The 21,707-nt window shown below is 44.1% G+C and overlaps 1 protein-coding gene and 1 long non-coding RNA gene across 2 annotated transcripts in view; one reads left to right on the plus strand and one right to left on the minus strand.

Moving 5' to 3' along the window:
- LOC143960751 (uncharacterized) overlaps positions 1-21,707 on the minus strand; it is a 104,820-nt gene that overhangs the window by 60,408 nt on the left and 22,705 nt on the right. The window lies entirely within an intron of this gene.
- Positions 4,786-18,338, plus strand: LOC143960749 (interleukin-1 beta-like). Its single transcript, XM_077469590.1, has 7 exons — positions 4,786-4,917; positions 5,034-5,088; positions 5,418-5,457; positions 5,962-6,175; positions 14,898-15,077; positions 15,814-15,956; positions 17,680-18,338. The coding sequence occupies exons 2-7, from the start codon at positions 5,042-5,044 to the stop codon at positions 17,887-17,889; spliced, it is 834 nt and encodes a 277-aa protein (XP_077325716.1). The 5' UTR covers positions 4,786-4,917; positions 5,034-5,041; the 3' UTR covers positions 17,890-18,338.

The raw sequence follows: 21,707 nt of genomic DNA on the forward strand, positions 1-21,707 counted from the left end.
AAAAATTATATTTTCTATTTTTTGTTATAAAAAAAAATCCAAAAAAAGATGATCTTATGCCGAGTACATGGATACCAAACACGACATGCTTTAAAATTGTGCACAAACATACAGCGACAACAAACTACATACATTTTTAAAAGCCTTTTTTTTTTTATTATTTATTATTTTTATTACATTTTTGCATAACACCAAGTCGGACATTTGGCCAACATGGCCGGCAAAATTATACAGCTATTGCCATCAATTGACGGCTACTATTCCTGTGTACCCCCCCCCCCTTCCAGTATACAGTAAACTCTGAGGGACAAAAATCTCTTCACTTTCACGTGTTGCCACGGACTGCAGACATTTTGACTTCACCCAGTTCAGAAGGATGATATATGACACACAGGACCTATGCCATAGCCTAAAGTCTATCCAGCACTAACCCACTGTTTGATCAGACTCATACTTAGACTAGACCAGACTCGACTTCTTCCCATAGAATAATAAGATGGTAAGTAAAGTTCTGTGAGCCTTTGAGGGGACCACCTCCTCCACCATACCCAGGAGACAACCATTAATGGTTAACATTATCGGCACCTGTAGCACCTCCGTTAGACAGGAAGTGACCCCAGTCCAGAACAGCTGGATTTGGGGACAACTCCAAAACACATGATGCACGTCAGCCGGAGCAAACAAGCATCGCCAACACTCTGAGGGAACAGATGTATATATCGAGGCCAATCTAGCTGGGGTATAATATAATCTATGTAAAAATTTAAACTGAATGAGCCTGTCCCTAGCTGCCACTAGATGCCGAAATGGGTACTTCCACATATCATCCCAATCCTTTCCTTGGATGTCTGGTACCTCAGCCTCCCAGCATTCTCTACATTTAAGTAATGCCTTGGGGCCAATTTTAAACAAGTCTTTATACGTCACTGATAGGGTTTTGGGCAGTTTTTCTGTCATAAGTAGTTCTTCCAATCTAGAGGGGAAAGATTTTACCCTCTCCTCCCTAAACTGTGTCTGGAATGCATGTCTCAATTGTTAATTGATATCTAAAGTACTGAGAGTTTGGAAGGTCGTGCCTGGCTTTGAGGTTGTCAAATGTTCTCCATCTTGTGTAATATCCTTAAGCAATTTAACACCTTTTATCGCCCATCCCGTGGGATCCTCCAACCCATAAAATTTTTTAACTTCGGGTTCATCCAGAGGTGGGTCAAGGGGGAAAACCCCCTGTAACTAGGGTAGGCCAGTTTCACCGCCTTCTCCCAAGCTTTAATATTGGCCTTCATTGATTCCGTAAGTGGGAGATCTCGCTTAGTGCCCCTGTGAATGGCTAGACGAAGGGACTCGAATGAGCCCAAGTGAGCCTCTTCCAGAACCGTAGCCGAGTCCTCAGAATCTGAGACCAGCCATCTGTTCACAAAGACCCTTTGGCCGGCCAAATAATATTTACGCCAATCTGGCAGCGCCAACCTTCCCTGCCCCCATGGTTCCTGCAGGACTCAATCCTATTCTAGGCATTTTAGGGCCCATAGAGATGAGGTTGACCCTACCTATCAGTGATAGTGGGAGTTTTTGCAAGAGCTGTGCTTTTTGGTTAAAAAATGTTAAAAGAGGCATCAAGTTCAGGGACATGTAATCCATCACGTCCGCCATCACCTCAATTCCAAGATACATAATCTGAGAGACCAATTTTAATGGTAAATTCTGATTCACCTTAGCTCTAGCCCCTTCGTCTAAAGGTAGAATGGACGACTTGTTCCAGTTGACCTTTAACCCTGAGTAAGTAGTAAAAGTATTCATGATATCCTGGAAAAACAGCAAGAGGTCTTCGGCATACAGCGCCAAACCCTCATCTATGTTGCCCACCCTGATTACTTTAACATCTACCAATGCCCTCAATGCCACTGCCAACAGCTCCATCATGAGCGCAAATAGGAAAGGCGACAATGGGCACCCTTGCCTAGTATAAGGTATAAGGTACCTTTTTTATTTATGCTTTACTTTTATTTTATAAAGCCTGGGTTATGTGTACGTAAAACTACTGATAACGTGATAATTAGTAGCGTGACAAAAAGAAGATGATTACTCAAGTCTGACCAGAAGGTCAGTCTCAAGTTTCTATACAAGCATCAATTGTCTGTTTCAACTTGTGATACCAACTGCATGGTGAGGTAATGCTGGTTGAAAATAGGTTTTGCTGAACTCTTGACATATTTGGGGTCAGTCAGCAGACACTGATGTGCAAAGCGTAACGAGCTAACTAACCTTTGGTCTATATTTATTAACAAGGACTATTGTTTGAGGAAGTATAATGCTGACGTATGTTTATGTGTAATGCCTTCTAAGGGGCAGGGTCTTTTTCTCCTACTACATAAAAGGCTATGTGTAAGTTAATAAACCTAGCAGCCATTATTCACGTACAAATCGTGTATGTGTAATGTCTCTCCACCGGTGAACGGGATCTCCGCTCCTCCATCCTAGCCTAGGCAACCAGGGGTAACTGGTATTATTAAGAAGACGAGCAACCTAACACCTAGTACCTCTACCCACTGAGAAATAGTATGAAGTATGGGTACCATTGCGAATAGCCATCCTTGGTGTGCTATACAGGAGAGAGATCCATTGGCGAAAGCACGGGCCGAATCCCATGCGTTCAAGGACGGTATTTTTAAAAGCCTTTAAAATCCTTTACAGGTTACCACTTTAGATTTACATAGGATTTCTACTAATATAAACATTTAAGAGTGTTAAGCAGTGTTCAGAGGGTTGATTTAAAATTTTCAGGGAAGATAAAGAAGCTGTAGGTAAGAGGGAGGAAGGTGTGGACAGGGAAGAAGATGGCACAGGTGAGAGGGAAGAAGAGAGTACAGTTGTGGAGCAAGAAGGTGGTATAGGTGTGGAAGTCAAAGGGGGTACAGGCATAGAAGAGGAAGAAGAGCGTACAGGTGTGAGGGAAGACAAAGATACAGGTTTAGAGTAAGAAGAGGGTACAGGTGAGAAGGAAGAAGAGGGTAGAGGTTTAGAGGAAGCAGGGGGTTCAGGTGAGTGTGAAGAAGAATGTACATGTGAGAAAGAAGAAAAGGGTATGGGAGGAAGAGGGTAAAGGTGTGGAGAAAAAAGGGACAAGTGTGGAGAACGATGTTCAGGCCCCTCACTGAACTCCTCGATGCTGTAGGTTCAGATGAGAAAGTAGTAGCTTTTGGCTTGCTGCCAGAAAAATGGATTAGGGATGCTGGGCGCCGACTGCTGTAAACCCCTCTGATACATACTAGCAGGGGGAGGAGTGGATGCCGCACAGGCCAACACATCAAGCTTGCTCGCCTGACACCCAGAGCCTTGTTCTCTACATCCTGTGCATTACATCATCTAACCCACCCTCAGAACACATTCTTCACGATTCAATGGGTCTATTTTTTACTCATTGTGGGCAAAGATGTAAAGAGGATGTGTAATCGCCGATGCTTGTTATGGAAAGTAATTTCTGGAGCCATGGGGCAAGGTGCTCAGCACCAATCAGGGAACTGCTTGCGATCCGGCTGTGAACTCCTGTGATGGCCAGCAGCAGAACATAGCTCAGATCTGTGGGATGCTGGGATTTTGGTAAAATCTTGGGATAGTCCTGTAGAATCTGTGACCGTTTGAAGGTACAGAGATATAAAGGCAGTGGGACTGGCAGAATCACCAAGCATTTCACAAAAATCAAGATTACAATGAGAGCAGGATAGTTCTTAGTACGTGTACATGGTAACACAGACATATATTATAAAAATTTAATGTTGGTGTAACATACAATTTAAAGAAGCCAATGCATTTAAATGGGTTGCCAAAAGTACCAAAAAACATACCTGCACTCAGGGCTGGACTTACCATTGAGCTTGACTGGGCTCAAGCCCATGGGCCCTGACCAATAGGGGGCCCCGCGGGCCCCACCAAGATACATAGCCGAGTGTACTCGGCTTGGCTCCACTCACAGTCACGCCTAGTCCCGTCCTATGATGGACATAAAAAAGGGACTGGGCGTGACTGTGAGCCGAGCCGAATACACTTGGCTACTCTCGGGACTGCGAGAGGACCCGAGAGCTGCCGAGAGCCACCCAGAGGTCTCAAGAGCCGCCGAGATACACAGAACGGACAAACTTCAAGACTGCAATGACAAGGCTGCAAATGACACTGGACAAGGCTACAGATGGACACTGATAAGGCTGCATTGATGGGCATTTAAATGTAAGTTTTTTACTTAAACTTCCCTCCTAAAAGTTTTTTTCCTTAAAATTCTTTCCAAAACTTGGGGTGCGTGTTATACGCTGATAAATATGGTAATGTATAGAAGGTAGGACCCGAAAGTGACTCAAGCCCAGGGGCCCCCACCACCCTAAGTCCTGCCCTGCCTGCACTATATATTTTATCAACACAATGCACCACAAACTGTGTTTCCATTTAGTAATGGAAAGTTCAATTATTTCAGTGACCTTGGTGAAGTTATGTTAACTTTGGTCTCCTACTAAAAAAAAAATGTATTGCTGCAACAGAATTGATGAAGTAAATTTTCACAAATTAGCAGCTTATTCAATTTGAACATTCCCTACTCATGTAATACATTTCCTTGTAGATACACTATTTTCCCCTGAAAAATTGAGGAAACTCCACAGGCTATGAAGAAATATAATGTAGTCGTCACATCCTGATACGCTCATTAACAACAACAATACGATTTCTATGTTATGTGCAGTCCTTATACAAGGCGATGGATGTGAAAATCCTACATTGCTCAAGACTTTACAGCCACACCTTCATGGGCTATTAAAGTAGCTGGAGGAAAATGTGTTTAGACACATTCACCAAAGCAAAGCTTCCGATAACATTCCTCTTATAGAGGAGGAAAGTGACAGCTCTCAATTTGTAGCTTTTCTAAATCGCAAGGTATGATTTTTTTCCCCAATATTTCTTAAATGCTATTTTATCTATTTGTATTGGAACAGGGCATAGCTGTAACAGCAAATTGTAAATGCTTTTTTTTTAATATTGTCTCTCCACAGAAAGTACAATGGCAGTAGTTCCTGAAATAGACGACCTCCCAATGGACAGCTACAGGTACGGTCACTAAATTATTTAATGATTACAAATTATTTATGCTGAGAAAGATGAATGTTAGGGTCAACAATATAAATTCATAGAATATTTTATACTTATATTATCTCTCTCTCTCTCTCTCTCTCTCTCTCTCTATATATTATATATATATTATATATATATATATATATATATATATATATATACACATATATACATTTATTTTATTTTATATTTAGCTAGATGTTTTTAAAATCACTAGCTCCTGTTGCAAGCAATTTAGTACTAGTTTAACGCTACGTTGCCGTGTTCACTTACAGCATAATAAAAATGTAATTTTTTGTGTTTAGTGAAGAAGAATTTTATGCTGAATGCTCCTCTGAAACGAAGGTAAATTGTGATTGAAATAATGTTATTTTACAATGAATTGTGCTTGTTTGCTACAATATCCCTAAAACTGGAATATCATGTAAACATTTAAATATACAATTGAAATACAAACATTTGAGATTTTCTATTTGACCAAGGACTGGTATTTTTGTTCAGCCAGTCTTGGAAATCACACGGCTCTGCCAAACTTTTTAACAAGAAAGGTGACATCACTACTTTTTGATCCAAGTGTGGCAGCTTTCTGTGCCACCTATCTTCTTATTGAACAATGAGAAAGCATCATCACACTGATGATTAATTGTCAGTTTACATGTATGTATTGCAGCTGTGTAGTTAACTGTTTGCCTGATATTCTGCTATAAGTATAAGGCAAGAATCATTAAAAAAACAACTTTATTTGAGATAATGATATATTCAAATTATTTCCTTAATATAAACAAACATTATTTAGCATTTTTAAATTCTAAATTTTAAATCTCTAATATTTTTTTCATTATTTTACAGGACGATATTAACCACTTTGGATGGAAAGGTTGCATTTCCTCTCAGTCAAGCTGCAGATCTAGTATAACTCGGGAGATTAGAAAGCCAAGAAAACCTATGCCATCCTTCAAGAAAGCAATCAACTTAGTAGTAATTATTGGAAGGGTGTCAGGAAAGAAACATTTCGAGTTCCTGTTCGATGACCAGGATCTGCTGAATCACATCTTAGTGGAAGGTAAGTTTCTTAACTCCTTAAATTAAAAGACTAATTAATTAATTAAAGACTGTTTGTCTGGCACTTAGAGATAGCCAGATATACTAACATATGTTACTACCAATATGACTAGTGATGGACGAACTTCCGACGGGACGTTTCGCGAACGCGAAACGCGAACGGACACAAACGTTCGCGAAAACGACCGTTCGCCGCGGGCTCCATTGACTTCAATGGGAGGCGAATTTCGCAAACCTTTAGGTCGAATTTGCGGCCACGGGGTAATTATTAGGGGGTAGCACGTAGTCCCACCACCTGGACAATAGCATAATACATGTATGAGGTGAATTTGGGATCGATAACTACAAGCATTTTTTTTTTATTTGGGAAATTGTTCTGACAATTCAGGACTATGGAGCTAATGAAGGCAATGGAGGAGAGGGAAGGTCAGGGACCAGGGTAGGCAAACAAGAGGGTGCAGGAGATACAGAGCACTGACAGCAGCACCGTAATACAGAGCACTGACATCAGCACCGTGACATACAGCGCTGACAGCAGCTCCGTGACATACAGCGCTGACAGCAGCTCCGTGACATACAGCGCTGACAGCAGCTCCGTGACATACAGCGCTGACAGCAGCTCCGTGACATACAGCGCTGACAGCAGCTCCGTGACATACAGCGCTGACAGCAGCACCGTGACATACAGCGCTGACAGCAGCTCCGTGACATACAGCGCTGACAGCAGCTCCGTGACATACAGCGCTGACAGCAGCTCCGTGACATACAGCGCTGACAGCAGCTCCGTGACATACAGCGCTGACAGCAGCTCCGTGACATACAGCGCTGACAGCAGCACCGTGACATACAGCGCTGACAGCAGCTCCGTGACATACAGCGCTGACAGCAGCTCCGTGACATACAGCGCTGACAGCAGCTCCGTGACATACAGCGCTGACAGCAGCTCCGTGACATACAGCGCTGACAGCAGCTCCGTGACATACAGCGCTGACAGCAGCTCCGTGACATACAGCGCTGACAGCAGCTCCGTGACATACAGCGCTGACAGCAGCTCCGTGACATACAGCGCTGACAGCAGCTCCGTGACATACAGCGCTGACAGCAGCTCCGTGACATACAGCGCTGACAGCAGCTCCGTGACATACAGCGCTGACAGCAGCACCGTAAGCAGCCCCAGGAGGAAGTCAGCACAGCACAGGGATGGTGTGATCCCCTCATAATAAGAACCCCCAGGAGGAAGTCAGCACAGCACAGGGATGGTGGGAGCCCCTCATAATAAGAACACCCAGGAGGAAGTCAGCACAGCACAGGGATGGTGGGAACCCCTCATAATAAGCAGCCCCAGTAGAAATATGACACCGCTCAACCTCTTCAAAGAGGAGGGTAGGGGCATATAGTACGGTGTGCTTTTTTGGGTCAGGGAAGTGAGCCAAATGAATTAAGAAGGTCTGTGTGCTTGATTCCAAAAATTGTTTATAGACATATACATGGTCTACTGATCACATGTGTTGAATTCCTCCGAGATCCATGCCTCATTCATTTTTAGAAATGTGAGGTAGTTAACACTGTGGTGAGCTAGGCGAGTACGCTTATCGGTCACAATCCCCCCTGCTGCGCTGAACGTCCTTTCGGACAGGACACTGGATGAGGGGCAAGCCAACAGTTCGATTGCAAATTGGGCAAGCTCTGGCCAGAGGTCAAGCCTGCCCACCCAGTAGTCTAGGGGTTCATCACTCCTCAGAGCGTCCACATCGGCCGTTAACCCAATGTAGTCGGACACCTGACGGTCTAGGCGTTCCCTGATGCTGGATCCGGATGACACCTGTCGATGGGTCGGCTGAAAGAATGACCTCATATCCGAAGTCACCAACACATCTTCAAACCGGCCTCTTCTTGCAGGCGCTGTTGGATTGGTACCCGCAAATCCTTCTCTGGGAGTGGGAATTGCTCCTCTGCCAGCGCACGCAAAAGCAGAATGCAGCATTTCTCGAAGCAAGGCCTGGAAGTGCTGCATTCTGACAGCCCTCTGCGACGGCGGTAACATTTCCGCCATTTTGTGTTTGTACCGGGGGTCTAAGTACGTTGCCACCCAGTACTGGTCCTTGACCCTCATGCTTTTTATACGGGGGTCCCTATTAAAACACTGGAGCATGAAGGCCCCCATTTGCACTAAAGTGGAAGCGGTGTGGTGGCCTGGCTCCTGCTCATCATCCAGGATAATGTCGTCCTCTTCATTCTCCTCTCCCCATCCTCGCACAACAGGGATCCCAGAAAGGTTTAAAGCATGCTCTTCTTGCTCCTGCTCATCCGCCCCGGCACCATCCTCCTCTGACTCCTCATCAGACTCCTGTTGTTGACTTGTCTCAGATAGAGTAGCCCCCCCTGGGAATTCATCCAGCATTGCGACTTCCTCATCTTCCCGCTCCTGCTCCTCCACAGCCTGATCAATGACACGACGCAATGCACGCTCCAGAAAGAAGGCATAAGGTACCATGTCACTGATGGCGCCATGGCTGCGACTGACCAGTTTGGTGATCTCCTCAAATGGCCGCAGAAGTCTGCATGTGTCGCGCATGAGCAGCCACTGGCGCGGTGAAAAAAAACCCAGCTCCCCAGAACCGTTTCTTTCGCAGAGTTCATACAGGTAGACGTTAACTGCACGTTTCTGCTGGAGCAGCCTATCAAGCATATAGAAGGTTGAGTTCCATCGCGTCGGGCAATCGCAAATAAGACGTCTGACCGGCAGATGGTGTCGCCGCTGAATGTCAGCAAGGCGAGCCATGGCCGTGTAAGATCTTCTGAAATGGGCCGAGATTTTCCTTGCCTGCCGCAAGATGTCCTGGACCCCAGGGTATTTGACAAGGAATCGCTGCACGACCAAGTTTAAGACGTGTGCCATGCACGGCACGTGCGTGATTTTGCCCTGTTTCAATGCGCTAAGCAGATTGGCACCGTTGTCACACACCACTTTACCAACTGTCAAATTGAGCGGTGTTAGCCACTCATCTGCCTGTGAACGCAAAGCTGAAAGGAGTGCCGGGCCAGTGTGGCTCTTTGCTTCCAGGCACAACAGACGCAGCACGGCATGGCAACGTCTCACCTGGCATGTGGAATAGGTTCTGGGGAGCTTGGGCGGTGCAGTGGAAGAGACGCTAGCAGCGGAAAAGGAGGAGGCAGCTGAGGAGGAGAGGGAGGAGGATGGAGTAGGAGGAGGAGAAGAAGAGTCAGGCCTGCATGCAATCCGTGGCGGTAAAACCAAATCTACACGGGTGCCACGGGTTACATGCTTGACGGCCGTCAGAAGGTTCACCCAGTGGGCAGTAAAACTGATATACCTTCCCTGCCCGTGTTTGCTAGACCACGTGTCTGTGGTCAGATGTATCTTGGCACCGACACTGTGTGCCAGAGATACATTCACTTGCCGCTGAACATGGCCATATAGCTCTGGGATGCCCTTCTCTGAGAAATACTTCCTTCCTGGGACCTTCCATTGTGGTGTTCCAATGGCCACAAATTTGCGAAAGGCCTCCGAGTCCACCAGTTTATATGGCAGTAGTTGGCGGGCTATGAGTTCTGACAAGCCAGCCGCCAACCGTTGGGCAAGAGGGTTATCCGGCGTCATCATTTTTTTACGCTCAAACATTAGGCCCACGGAAGCCTGCCTTTTTGCAGAAAAATGTGAGCTTGGCGTGATGGAAGGTGGAGTGGAGGACAATTGTGAGGAGAGAGGAGAAGGAGAAGTAGAAGACGAGGCTGGACGGTGAGAGCCTGCAGTGTGGCTTTGTGTGTTCCGTTGCTCCCACTGGGCTCGGTGATGGCTGCTCATGTGCCTTCTTAAGGCGGTCGTCCCTAGGTGAGTATTGGGCTTACCGCGACTAACGCGTTGACTGCAAAGATTGCAGATGGCAACGCTATTGTCAGCAGCGGACACGTTAAAAAAAGCCCACACTGCGGAGCCATGTGCCGGTGTCCTGGGAGCGCCAGATGTGACCGTACATGGTCGATGACTCGCTCCTGATACATTTGCAGTCTGCTTTGTCCCTGCTGTGCAATGTAAGTCATTGCTGCTTCTCCTCCCTATCTGCTGGTCCATATCTCCCTCTGAACTCCCCTCCTCTTCCTCTCTTGTGGGCACCCACGTGACATCACTAGACACGTCATCATCAACGTCACCTTCCCCACCGCTATAAGTAGAGTAGGCAGCAACACCGGGGACCAACCTCCTCCTTGGGCTGATCTGGGTACTGGCGTCAGACTGCTGAGTAGCGCTTGTTGCTACCTCCTCTTCCTGATCCAATACCAAGAGTGGCTGCGCATCAGAAATGTCCTCTTGATATGGATCGGAAAATAATTCCAGTGACTCAAGCGGAAGGTATGTGGTGGTGGTGGTGGTGGTCGTGTTGTTGGTGGTAGTGTCTTTGGGGGTGCACATAGCAGAGAGTGAAGAAGAGGGTGCAGATCGAGAGGATGAGGAGGGTGCAGAAGAGTAAGGCTGAGCGAGCCACTCAACCAAGTCTGGTGCATCCTTTAAAGTAATTGAACGCACCTTCTGCAACTTCCCACTTTGGCTCAAGCCTGTTGCTCCTGCCCTACCCCTACCACCCCTGCGGAAGGGCCTGCCTCTTCCTCTGCATGTCATTTTTTAAATGACCCTGTGACAAAACTCTTAGTCCCTATACCGCTGAAGGACTGCTGCAGTATAGGTGAGCGGTCAGCAGTGGTGCACGTCAACCCTATCTATTGTGGACCTATAGCGGTCCTTACAGAACAGCAGACTGTACCGCACTCAAGCCTATGTACCGTAGCACCCTATACCAAGTTACCAGTCCTTATAAGAACTTTTGTGGACCAAGCAGGTTGTGTATTAGTGTTTAGCAGACTGTACGTCAGTCCCTATACCGCTGAAGGACTGCTGCAGTATAGGGCAGCGGTCAGCAGTGGTGCACGTCAACCCTATCTATTGTGGACCGATAGCGGTCCTTACAGAACAGCAGACTGTACCGCACTCAAGCCTATGTACCGTAGCACCCTATACCAAGTTACCAGTCCTTATAAGAACTTTTGTGGACCAAGCAGGTTGTGTATTAGTGTTTAGCAGACTGTACGTCAGTCCCTATACCGCTGAAGGACTGCTGCAGTATAGGGCAGCGGTCAGCAGTGGTGCACGTCAACCCTATCTATTGTGGACCGATAGCGGTCCTTACAGAACAGCAGACTGTACCGCACTCAAGCCTATGTACCGTAGCACCCTATACCAAGTTACCAGTCCTTATAAGAACTTTTGTGGAACAAGCAGGTTGTGTGTTAGTGATTAGCAGACTGTACGTCAGTCCCTATACCGCTGAAGGACTGCTGCAGTATAGGTGAGCGGTCAGCAGTGGTGCACGTCAACCCTATCTATTGTGGACCGATAGCGGTCCTTACAGAACAGCAGACTGTACCGCACTCAAGCCTATGTACCGTAGCACCCTATACCAAGTTACCAGTCCTTATAAGAACTTTTGTGGACCAAGCAGGTTGTGTATTAGTGTTTAGCAGACTGTACGTCAGTCCCTATACCGCTGAAGGACTGCTGCAGTATAGGGCAGCGGTCAGCAGTGGTGCACGTCAACCCTATCTATTGTGGACCGATAGCGGTCCTTACAGAACAGCAGACTGTACCGCACTCAAGCCTATGTACCGTAGCACCCTATACCAAGTTACCAGTCCTTATAAGAACTTTTGTGGACCAAGCAGGTTGTGTATTAGTGTTTAGCAGACTGTACGTCAGTCCCTATACCGCTGAAGGACTGCTGCAGTATAGGGCAGCGGTCAGCAGTGGTGCACGTCAACCCTATCTATTGTGGACCGATAGCGGTCCTTACAGAACAGCAGACTGTACCGCACTCAAGCCTATGTACCGTAGCACCCTATACCAAGTTACCAGTCCTTATAAGAACTTTTGTGGACCAAGCAGGTTGTGTATTAGTGTTTAGCAGACTGTACGTCAGTCCCTATACCGCTGAAGGACTGCTGCAGTATAGGGCAGCGGTCAGCAGTGGTGCACGTCAACCCTATCTATTGTGGACCGATAGCGGTCCTTACAGAACAGCAGACTGTACCGCACTCAAGCCTATGTACCGTAGCACCCTATACCAAGTTACCAGTCCTTATAAGAACTTTTGTGGAACAAGCAGGTTGTGTGTTAGTGATTAGCAGACTGTACGTCAGTCCCTATACCGCTGAAGGACTGCTGCAGTATAGGGCAGCGGTCAGCAGTAGTGCACGGCAACCCTATGTATTGTGGACCGATAGCGGTCCTTACAGAACAGCAGACTGTAACGCACTCAGGCCTATGTACCGTAGCACCCTATACCAAGTTACCAGTCCTTATAAGAACTTTTGTGGACCAAGCAGGTTGTGTGTTAGTGATTAGCAGACTGTACGTCAGTCCCTATACCAATGAAGGACTGCTGCAGTATAGGGCAGCGGTCAGCAGTAGTGCACGGCAACCCTATGTATTGTGGACCGATAGCGGTCCTTACAGAACAGCAGACTGTACCGCACCCAAGCCTATGTACCGTAGCACCCTAGACAGACCAAGTTACCAGTCCTGATAAAGAGCTTTGTGGAACAAGTGAGTTGTGAATGATTAGCAGACTGCAGCAGAAGGGCAGCAGTCAAGTATAATATTCTTTCTATATTTGGAAGAAAGAATATTATACGTGTACAAGCCTATTACCGTACCACTGATACCAGTCCTGAAAAGAACCTTTGTGGAACTAATAGTAACAGCAAGTCTTTAAAATTATCCTCACTGCCTGACACACTGCTTCCTGCCTGTCCCTATACAAATTGGCAAAAAAGAGTAGGCTGGAACGATTAGCTGGAACAGCTCTTTTGTGGACCTGATAGTAACAGCTAATGATGATGATGATGATGATGATGAAGAAAGACTAATCTGGCTGAGCTGTCCCTAAAATAGCAGCATACAGCGCTCTGTCCCTTTATCTAAACTGACAAAAGAAACTCAGGCTGCTGACCTAACACCTATACCAGTCCTGAAAAGAACTTTTGTGTACCAAATAGCTAGCGTTTTCTCTGTCCCTACTCCACACAGGATCCTTTCCCTACAGTGACAGAAGAAAGAATGTAAAATGGCCACCGGATCGGGTGTATTTATAGGTTAGGGGGAATGTCCAAGTGTCCATGAGCTGTCATGTCTCAATTGGTTGTCCTGTAACACATGATAAACGTGTCACGAAAGGTTAAAGTTCTTGTATACATTAAACACGTAAGTCCGCCGGGGCGAACGACGGAAAAAGGCGTTCGAACCCGCGGACGGCGAAAGTCGGAAATTCGCCGCGAAACGACCGCCGGGCGAACCGTTCGGCCATCACTAAATATGACTAGAAAAACATCTTGTGGTAAAACTATCTTCTTAATTCTACCTAAATGTATTAAAAGGAAACAATATATATTTTCAGATATATTTGATTTTATCAATGAGCATTAATGATTAAAAAAAAAAATACTTGTTTCTGTGTATTGTTTGTAATTACATTTTCACACAGAGACAGACATATTTGCTCATTACATATGCGGGCTCTGCTTCCTGCTTAGTGTACACAGTGACTGTGCTTTGCTGCTTCTTTCTTTCAATGCAAGTCTATATGTAAGGTATGACCTGACTGATATATAGACTTTGAGGTTGATTTAATATAGGAGTCAACAATCTTCACTCAATAAATTGTAGCTGTATTTTTTTTTTTTTTTTTGAATATCCAATCATGTGCAGATACAATAAACTCTCTTTCCTTTTCACATGATCAATACATTTTAATGAAATGAAAGAGTATTTCAACTGTTATCAGTATGATTATGTAAGACTAAAATTAATTTGTCTCAGCAGTCCCCAGGTAGGGATGCTAATTGCATTGCCAAATACGAAGAATACTAGAAGGATAATTAACAAACCTATGTTTACATGAGTTACAATAATCAAAATATGGCACAACAAACATATAAAACATGAAAAGTGCATGAAAACATTCTTATAGACTTATAGAAGAATGTTAAAACTCAGAATGTGTGCTACATGAAACCCATTAACGATTCCCTTTAAAAATTATATCCTTTTTTATTGCCTAATGTATGCAATATTTATATGTGTATTCACATAATATGTAGCAAAAAAAAGTCTACATAAACATAGTAGAATTTAGAGCAGTTTTTCTCAACCAGGGTTCCATGGAACCCTAGGGTTCTTCCAGAGCTCACTAGGGGTTCCAATGAGTAGTTTCCTTCTCTCAGATAAGTAACTACTGACTCCAATTAGCTTTTTAGCTATCTATATGGAGAGCATTCTTGTCACTGACCACCAATAAAAGAACCGTTCTTCCTACTGACCACCAATAAAAGAAAAATTCTTCTCACTGACCACCAGGCTAATGTATTGTGAACTGTAGATATAGTAATTACTGGCAGGGGATCCCTAAAACCAAAGGGTACCTCCATGTCAAAAAAGGTTGAAAATGATTGGTTTAGGTTATATAATTTAGCTGTATTTTAAAGGAAAACTACAATTTAGTCAAATACTTTATGGTTTGTGATAAACAATTAATAAAATATAATGCTTGCTGATAGTACTTAACTCATGAAATACAGTCCATATAAGTCAACATGCGAGAAACTGATTAAACAAAAACACGTTTCTAACATGCTCCTCTTTTTTCTGTTTTTAGAAGACATTTCCATCAGTAACGTGCATGAGACAAGTGCAGCTGCACCGAAATTCCGCTACAATAACACAACAGTACATTTAATTCGGGACAGCAGGCAGAAGTGTCTCACGCTGCAGGAACACCAAGGAAATGCCCACCTTGTGGCTCTGTTTTTACAAGAGAACAACCGTACCAGTGAAGGTATGCTCTCATTTACAATTCAGTGTTCTACAGCATACAAAATAATCTGTTATGTTGGAGATCTTTTTTTATCTGGTATAATCTAACAAAAGCTACTTGTTCGAAAAAAAAAATGTAAATATAAAACATACTAAAACTTGATATTTAAAGCAGAGTGATTGTTCAGATCTACTAAGTTGGAACATAGTCTACATACGTAATTAGCAAATATCAGTGCCACCACATACATAAACTATCTAACTGCACATAGACGTGATTTTTTTTTAACAAGAAATAAAACACTGCTGTTGCTACATGGGAAACTAGACAATATTCATACGCCACTTCTCACAAACCTCCGCCTTGTTGGGGCTTCTAAATGCATTTAAACTGAAGAAAAGTTCTGAGGATCATTGCAATAATCGGGGATTTTATTATTATTATTATTATTAAAGGCAAAAATAGTGCCTTTGATCTTAAAACTTCTGATTATTGCAAGCTGCACTTTAGAACTTTTTTCGCCTTAATGTTTTAACGTTTCAACCGATGACATTCACATATACAGTATAACATATACATTAATACATATTATAATCAATTTTTTTAACATCGATTTTATTTATTTCGTGACAGTAAAACACAGGTGATGAAATTTAGTGGTTTATGTATCTCCGCATGATTTTTGCATTTTTAGTTACATTTTGTCAAAAGAAAAAACAAGAATGCATTTTTAATTGATTTTCCTTATTCTTTTCAGCAAAGATAAACATGGGTGCCTACATGTCTTCACCTTTCAATGGACAGGCAAGGCCAGTTACATTGAGTATTGTAGGTCACAACCTCTATTTATCTTGCGAAGCTGAAGAGGGAGACCAAGATACTCCAGTGTTATCACTAACGGTAAGCATTGGTCGCTGACATTTACTGCTATTAGAAACATATAAAAATCCCACAGGAAGATATTAACATAGGCAAGGGTTCATATGTCAAAAGGTCTTCATAAGTGATTTCTAATATGCATGTATATGTAATTTTAAGCAGTCTGAAAGCTTATAGGACAACTATACCTTTTGTTTACCCTTCCATTGTACATGCTCCAACAATTTTCACTATGTGGCCTTGCCAAGATCCACACAGTCTTCTTTTAGAAAGTGACCCTGCCAGGTCCTTTTCATTCTGTGCATACTCACAGCAGTCATTCCTATGGGGAGAGCTGTACTTTTCAAGACTGTTGCTATCCACCATGCTTACAGCTCTCTTTAGAAATGAATGTGTTTGCATGTGCAAGATGAAGAAGACCAAGTAGAGAAACTCCATCCAGTATGGCAGTATGTAAGGGAGGTAGGGACATGCCTTAACCACTTACCGACCGGTTCACGACATTTACGTTGGCAAAGTGGTTTGTCATCGCAAAACAACGTATCAGTACATCAGCCCCTTTAAGAGCCATAGCTGCACGGCGGGGGACCTGATGCACATGGCCAGCGGTCATGGTCGGCCACCCACAATCGTAGGTACAAGAGCCTTAATGGGGATTTGTGTGTGTAAACACACAAATCACTGTTCTGACAGGGGAGAAGAGACACATCTGCTGTTTGAAGTAATTATAAACGGCGATATGTCTCCTCCGCCAGTCAGTCCCATCCCCCCCACAGTAAGAAACACTCACGAGCGAACACATATAACCCTTTGATCGCCCCTAGTGTTAACCTCTTCCCTGCCAGTGACATTTACACAGTAATCAGTGCATTTTTATAGCTCTGATCTCTGTATAAATGTCAATGGACCCAAAAATGTGTCAAAAGTGTCCAATCTGTCTGCCGCAATGTCGCAGTACCACTAAAAATTGCAGATCACCACCATTACTAGTAAAAAAAAATTTTTTAAATTCCATAAATCTTTCCCATCGTTTGTAGACACTATAACTTTTGCGCAAACCAATCAATATATGCTTATTACGATTTTGTTTTTACCAAATTATGTGTAAGAATACATATTGGCCTAAACTGATGAAGAAATTAGTTTTTTAAAAACATTTTTGGGATATTTATTATAGCAAAAAGTAAAAAATCTATATAGATTTTTTTTCAAAATTGTCGCTCTTTTTTGTTTATAGCGCAAAAATAAAAATACTACCAAAAGAAAGCTCTATTTGTAGGAAAAAAAGATGTCAACTTTGTTTGCACAACTACGCAATTGTCAGTTAAAGCAACGCAGTGCCGTATCACAAAAAATGGCCTGGTAATTAAGGGGGCAAATCTTCTGGTCTGTAAGTGGGTTTTTAAAGGACAACTTGTACCAAAGTTTCAGTTGTCTTTTAAAGATTGATTGTAAATTCTGGGTGTATGTACAATCTAGGGTTGGACCATTTGGGCTTGTGGATACATTCCTCAACACAGAAAATTAGGGAATTACACATCAAGTTTTGGCAGGTCAGAGTTAATTGCACTGTTTTAAATATTGAAATTACAATAATACAATCCTAGATTACATTTCATTGACCTAACATAGGCCTTGACCAAGGGAAGGGGGGTTTATTACTAATTGTGTCTCTGATTTCGCTTTGTTTTTTTTTTTATTCCTGAATCTCTTCTAACTGTTGTCTTCGGTATTTCTTTAATAGGAGGTTCCAAACATCCAGGAAAAGAAAAATGATGATTTGCACCCCTTTCTGTTTTACAATAGAAGAAATGGCAATTCCAGCAATACCTTTGAATCAGTTGCTTTCCCGGGCTGGTATATTTGTACCTCCCAGGCTGAAAACCAATTTGTGCAAATGAAGCCAGAAAGTGATCAAGTGCACATAAGGGATTTCCTGCTTTATTCACCCTAATAACCTCAGAACAAACCCATGCATGTATGCACCATGTACAGTGCAAAACCTTGTGTATTTTCTGTTATATATTTGAATATGTTACTCAGTTGACCCAAACTGTTGTTCAGATGTGACAGAATCAGTTTAATGTACCAAACTTTTATAAAGTTCATAGTCTCGGTTTGAGACAAAAAAGTAACTCCATCAAGAGTTATTTAACTTTATTGTATTTATATTTATATTATTTTGTAATATCTGTTGTGATTCATAATGCACTGCAAGTTATATTATGTATTTATTTAATTTTATTTAATTATTTATCTAATATTATATTTATTTTTAACAATAAACATAATGCAACACAACATAAAATATACAGGTTTTCACCTTATTCTAAGGTAAATAGGAACTATAATGTTTTAAAATAACCACACAGAATATACATGCTATCATTTTTTTTTATTATTTATGAACTGTATATTTGTATTTTTTTATGAAAACTATTGTATTTTTTTATGACAGTCTTTGATGTAAATAAATGTAATGGAAACAAGATTCTGCATTCTGTACTTTGTTCCATGATATGACATGTAAAACCTTAGTAGGAATCTGACCCCTCCTGGAAGTGCCAATCCTACTTGTGCCCCCCTGCTCCTGCTTCTATGTAGGTAGACAGCAAGAGCCTGCACATGTACTTGTTAGCAAACATTAGCATACCTTTTAGCATTAGAACTTGAGAAAGAGGGCCACTTTGACAGAGTACACAGTGTTGACGTGTGGACGGGGCTAAAATTGCGATGGATATTAGCTAAGCCTACTCACAGTAACCTCTGTACACATATGCCACAGTCCTTGCAACCATAAAGTACTCCTTATCTGCTATGCCACAGGCACATGCCAACAGGTATGAATCTAAAGAACTAACATTAAAAAATAAAACAGAATATAGACAGAGCACAGTGGGACACTGATAAATTGCAGAATTTTGCTAAAATCCTGGGACAGTCCAACATAATCTGGGACTGTTGGGAGGTATGAAAGAGGATACAGGTGTCAGGCATCAGAAAGACGGTACAGATATAGGGGGGTGAGAAAGAGGGTACAGGTGTCAGGCATGAGAAAGGGGATACAAATATAGGTGATGAGAAAGAGGGTACAGGTGTGGCGGAAGTAGAAGAGGAGATACAGTAGTTGTTGAAGAAGGAACAGAGGCTTATGTGGTGGTAGAATAAGAAGGGACAGGTGTGGAGGATGAAGAAGAAGGTGGTATAGGTTAGAGGGAAGAAAGAGCAATGTATAGCAGTGTGCAGAGGGTTGATTTTGAATTTCAATGTTAACAAGTGGTCACACCCCTTTAGCACCCAGTGGGTTATAAATATGTGCAGGCTATTTGGATTTGAGCACAGATATATGTAGTTTCTACTGTATAGTACAGGTCAATTGCCAGACCTGAGTCTGTAACTTTCAATCAACTGTGTCTCTTTGCAGCATATCAGCACTAGGAATGAGCTTCGTGTTCGAGTCGAACATACGTTCGACTCGAACATCGTCTGTTCGCCCGTTCGGCGAATTCCGAACGTTATGGGCATCAGCGCAGTGCATTGCTGGCTCATGATTGGCCAAGCATGCACTGTGACCCCGAATGCTTGGCCAATCACAGCGCCAGCAGCGAGGAGAGCCATGATTGGCCACAGGCAGGATGCCTGTGGCCAATCATAGCTCAGGCTGTGTAGTACACGCCCCACACTATATAAGGCTGCCAGCGCGGCGGCCTAGTGTAGTGTGTTGGCGTCTGAAGCAGTTAGTGGGTGTTCTGTGTACCTTCAACACAGTACACACCGATTGTTATCGGCTGATTTTCGATCTTGCTCTTCTGTAGTAGTTGTTGTCTGCTTGCCCTGACCGCAGTATACACCGCTATATTCACCTCACCTATATAGCTAGTGATCTATCTTTTATAATAGAGCTTGCAGTCAGTAGTGTTAGGAGCTTGAGCGTGCTGTCTGCGTGCTCTGTACCCAGTACACACCGCTATATCCACCTACATAGCTGTTCTCTATTTGAGCCCACTTGCCATCTGCAGGAGTTATTGGAAGTTGTGTGTGCCTCCAGCACAGCACAGTATACATCTGTCTATACCCCTTTATCTCTGGTGTTCTATAAAAAAAGGCATCTGCAGGAGTTAGTGGGTTCTTTGTGCCTCCAGCACAATATACACCTGTATCTACCCTTTATTGCTGTTCTCTAATAGAGGCATCTGCAGGGCTTAGTGGGTGTTGTGTAACTCAATTACAGTATACCCCTTTATCTCTGGTGTTCTATAATAAAGGCATCTGCAGGAGTTAGTGGGTGTTGTGTGACTCCAGCACAATATACACCTGTATCTACCGTTTACTGCTGTTCTCTAATAGAGCCATCTGCAGGGCTTAGTGGGTGTTGTGTGACTCCATTACACTGCTGTTTTACCCAACTCCCTTCAGGCCATTACCATGTCTGGAAGACCAGCAAGGAGAGGCAGACAGGCGTGAGCCGATAAAAGAGGGCAAGCAGGCTCTGTGTCTAGAGACAACAGTGCTGGTCGTGGACGCAGTGCATTGTCATCAGCACGTGGCCATGGGACACGCTTGTCCTTCTTTTCGGCAGCTGGACATGTTGAACCGCAACATGCCAACGACTTGGTAGAGTGGATGACCAAGCCCTCTTCATCCTCCTCATCCTCTCTCACCCAGTCTCAGGGTACTAGCAAAGCAGCTGCCAATGCATCGTCTTCCCTCCTCTCAATGTCATCATCAGTGACTCCTTCCCTAGACCCACCACGTCCTCCTGAAGAGTCTCCTGAACTCTTTGAGCACAGTGTTGGGTACATGCTCCAGGAGGATGCCCAGTGTTTTGTAGGCTTTGATGATGACACTCAGCTAGAGGAAGGCAGTAGCATGAGCGCAGAGAGAGGGTATGCTCAAGAAGGACAGCAATCTGGCAGTCATGTTTCACAAGCTGCAGCATACTGCCAGGTTTGCTACAGCGATGAAGAGGGAGGGGATGATGACGGCACTGACTCCACGTGGGTGCCTGGTAGGAGAGAGGAGGAGGAGGAGGAGGCACATGTCCAACGAGGCAGGATGCCCTCCGGGGGCCAGCTTAGGGGCAGCACACTGACTGAATCACACCGCAGAGCTCCGCCTGTGCAGGGCGCTGCCTCTGCGCGTTATTCTAAAAGTTCTTTGGTGTTGGCCTTTTTTGAGACAAATGCATCAGATCGCACCGCTGCTATTTGCAACATATGTCTCAAGCGTATCTCGCGTGGCCAAAACATCAGCCGCTTGGGCACCACATGCTTGACCAGACATATGTTGACCTGCCATGCAGCTCGTTAGCAAGCGTACCTCAAAGACCCACACCAAAGAACAAAGCGGACCTCTCCTTGCTCCTCATCAGCTGGCATCTCCAACCCCACTAGACCTTCAGTCCTCTCTGAAACCTGCTCTGAGAGGAATGAAGGTGTATAATTAGGTGTGTCACAGCCAAGTGCTTCAGGGCACTCTGCTAGCAGTACACCCACGTCCGATTATAGCAGGCAAATGTCCCTGCCCCAGCTGCTGGACCGGCGAAAGAAGTTCACTCCCAGCCATCCACATGCCCAGCGGTTCAATGCTAGCTTGGCTAAATTGCTAGCACTTCAACTGCTGCCTTTTCAGTTGGTAGACTCGGCCCCCTTCCGTGAGTTTGTACAATGTGCGGTTCCTCAGTAGCAGGTCCCCAAACGCCACTTTTTCTCACGGAAGGCGATTCCGGCTCTCTACCGGCATGTGGAAGGCAATGTCCTTGCCTCGCTGGAC

Source organism: Lithobates pipiens, unplaced genomic scaffold (genome assembly GCF_037356315.1).
Source record: "Lithobates pipiens isolate NorthernLeopardFrog02 unplaced genomic scaffold, aLitPip1_a1.2 Scaffold_8, whole genome shotgun sequence".
Lineage (NCBI taxonomy): Eukaryota > Metazoa > Chordata > Amphibia > Anura > Ranidae > Lithobates > Lithobates pipiens.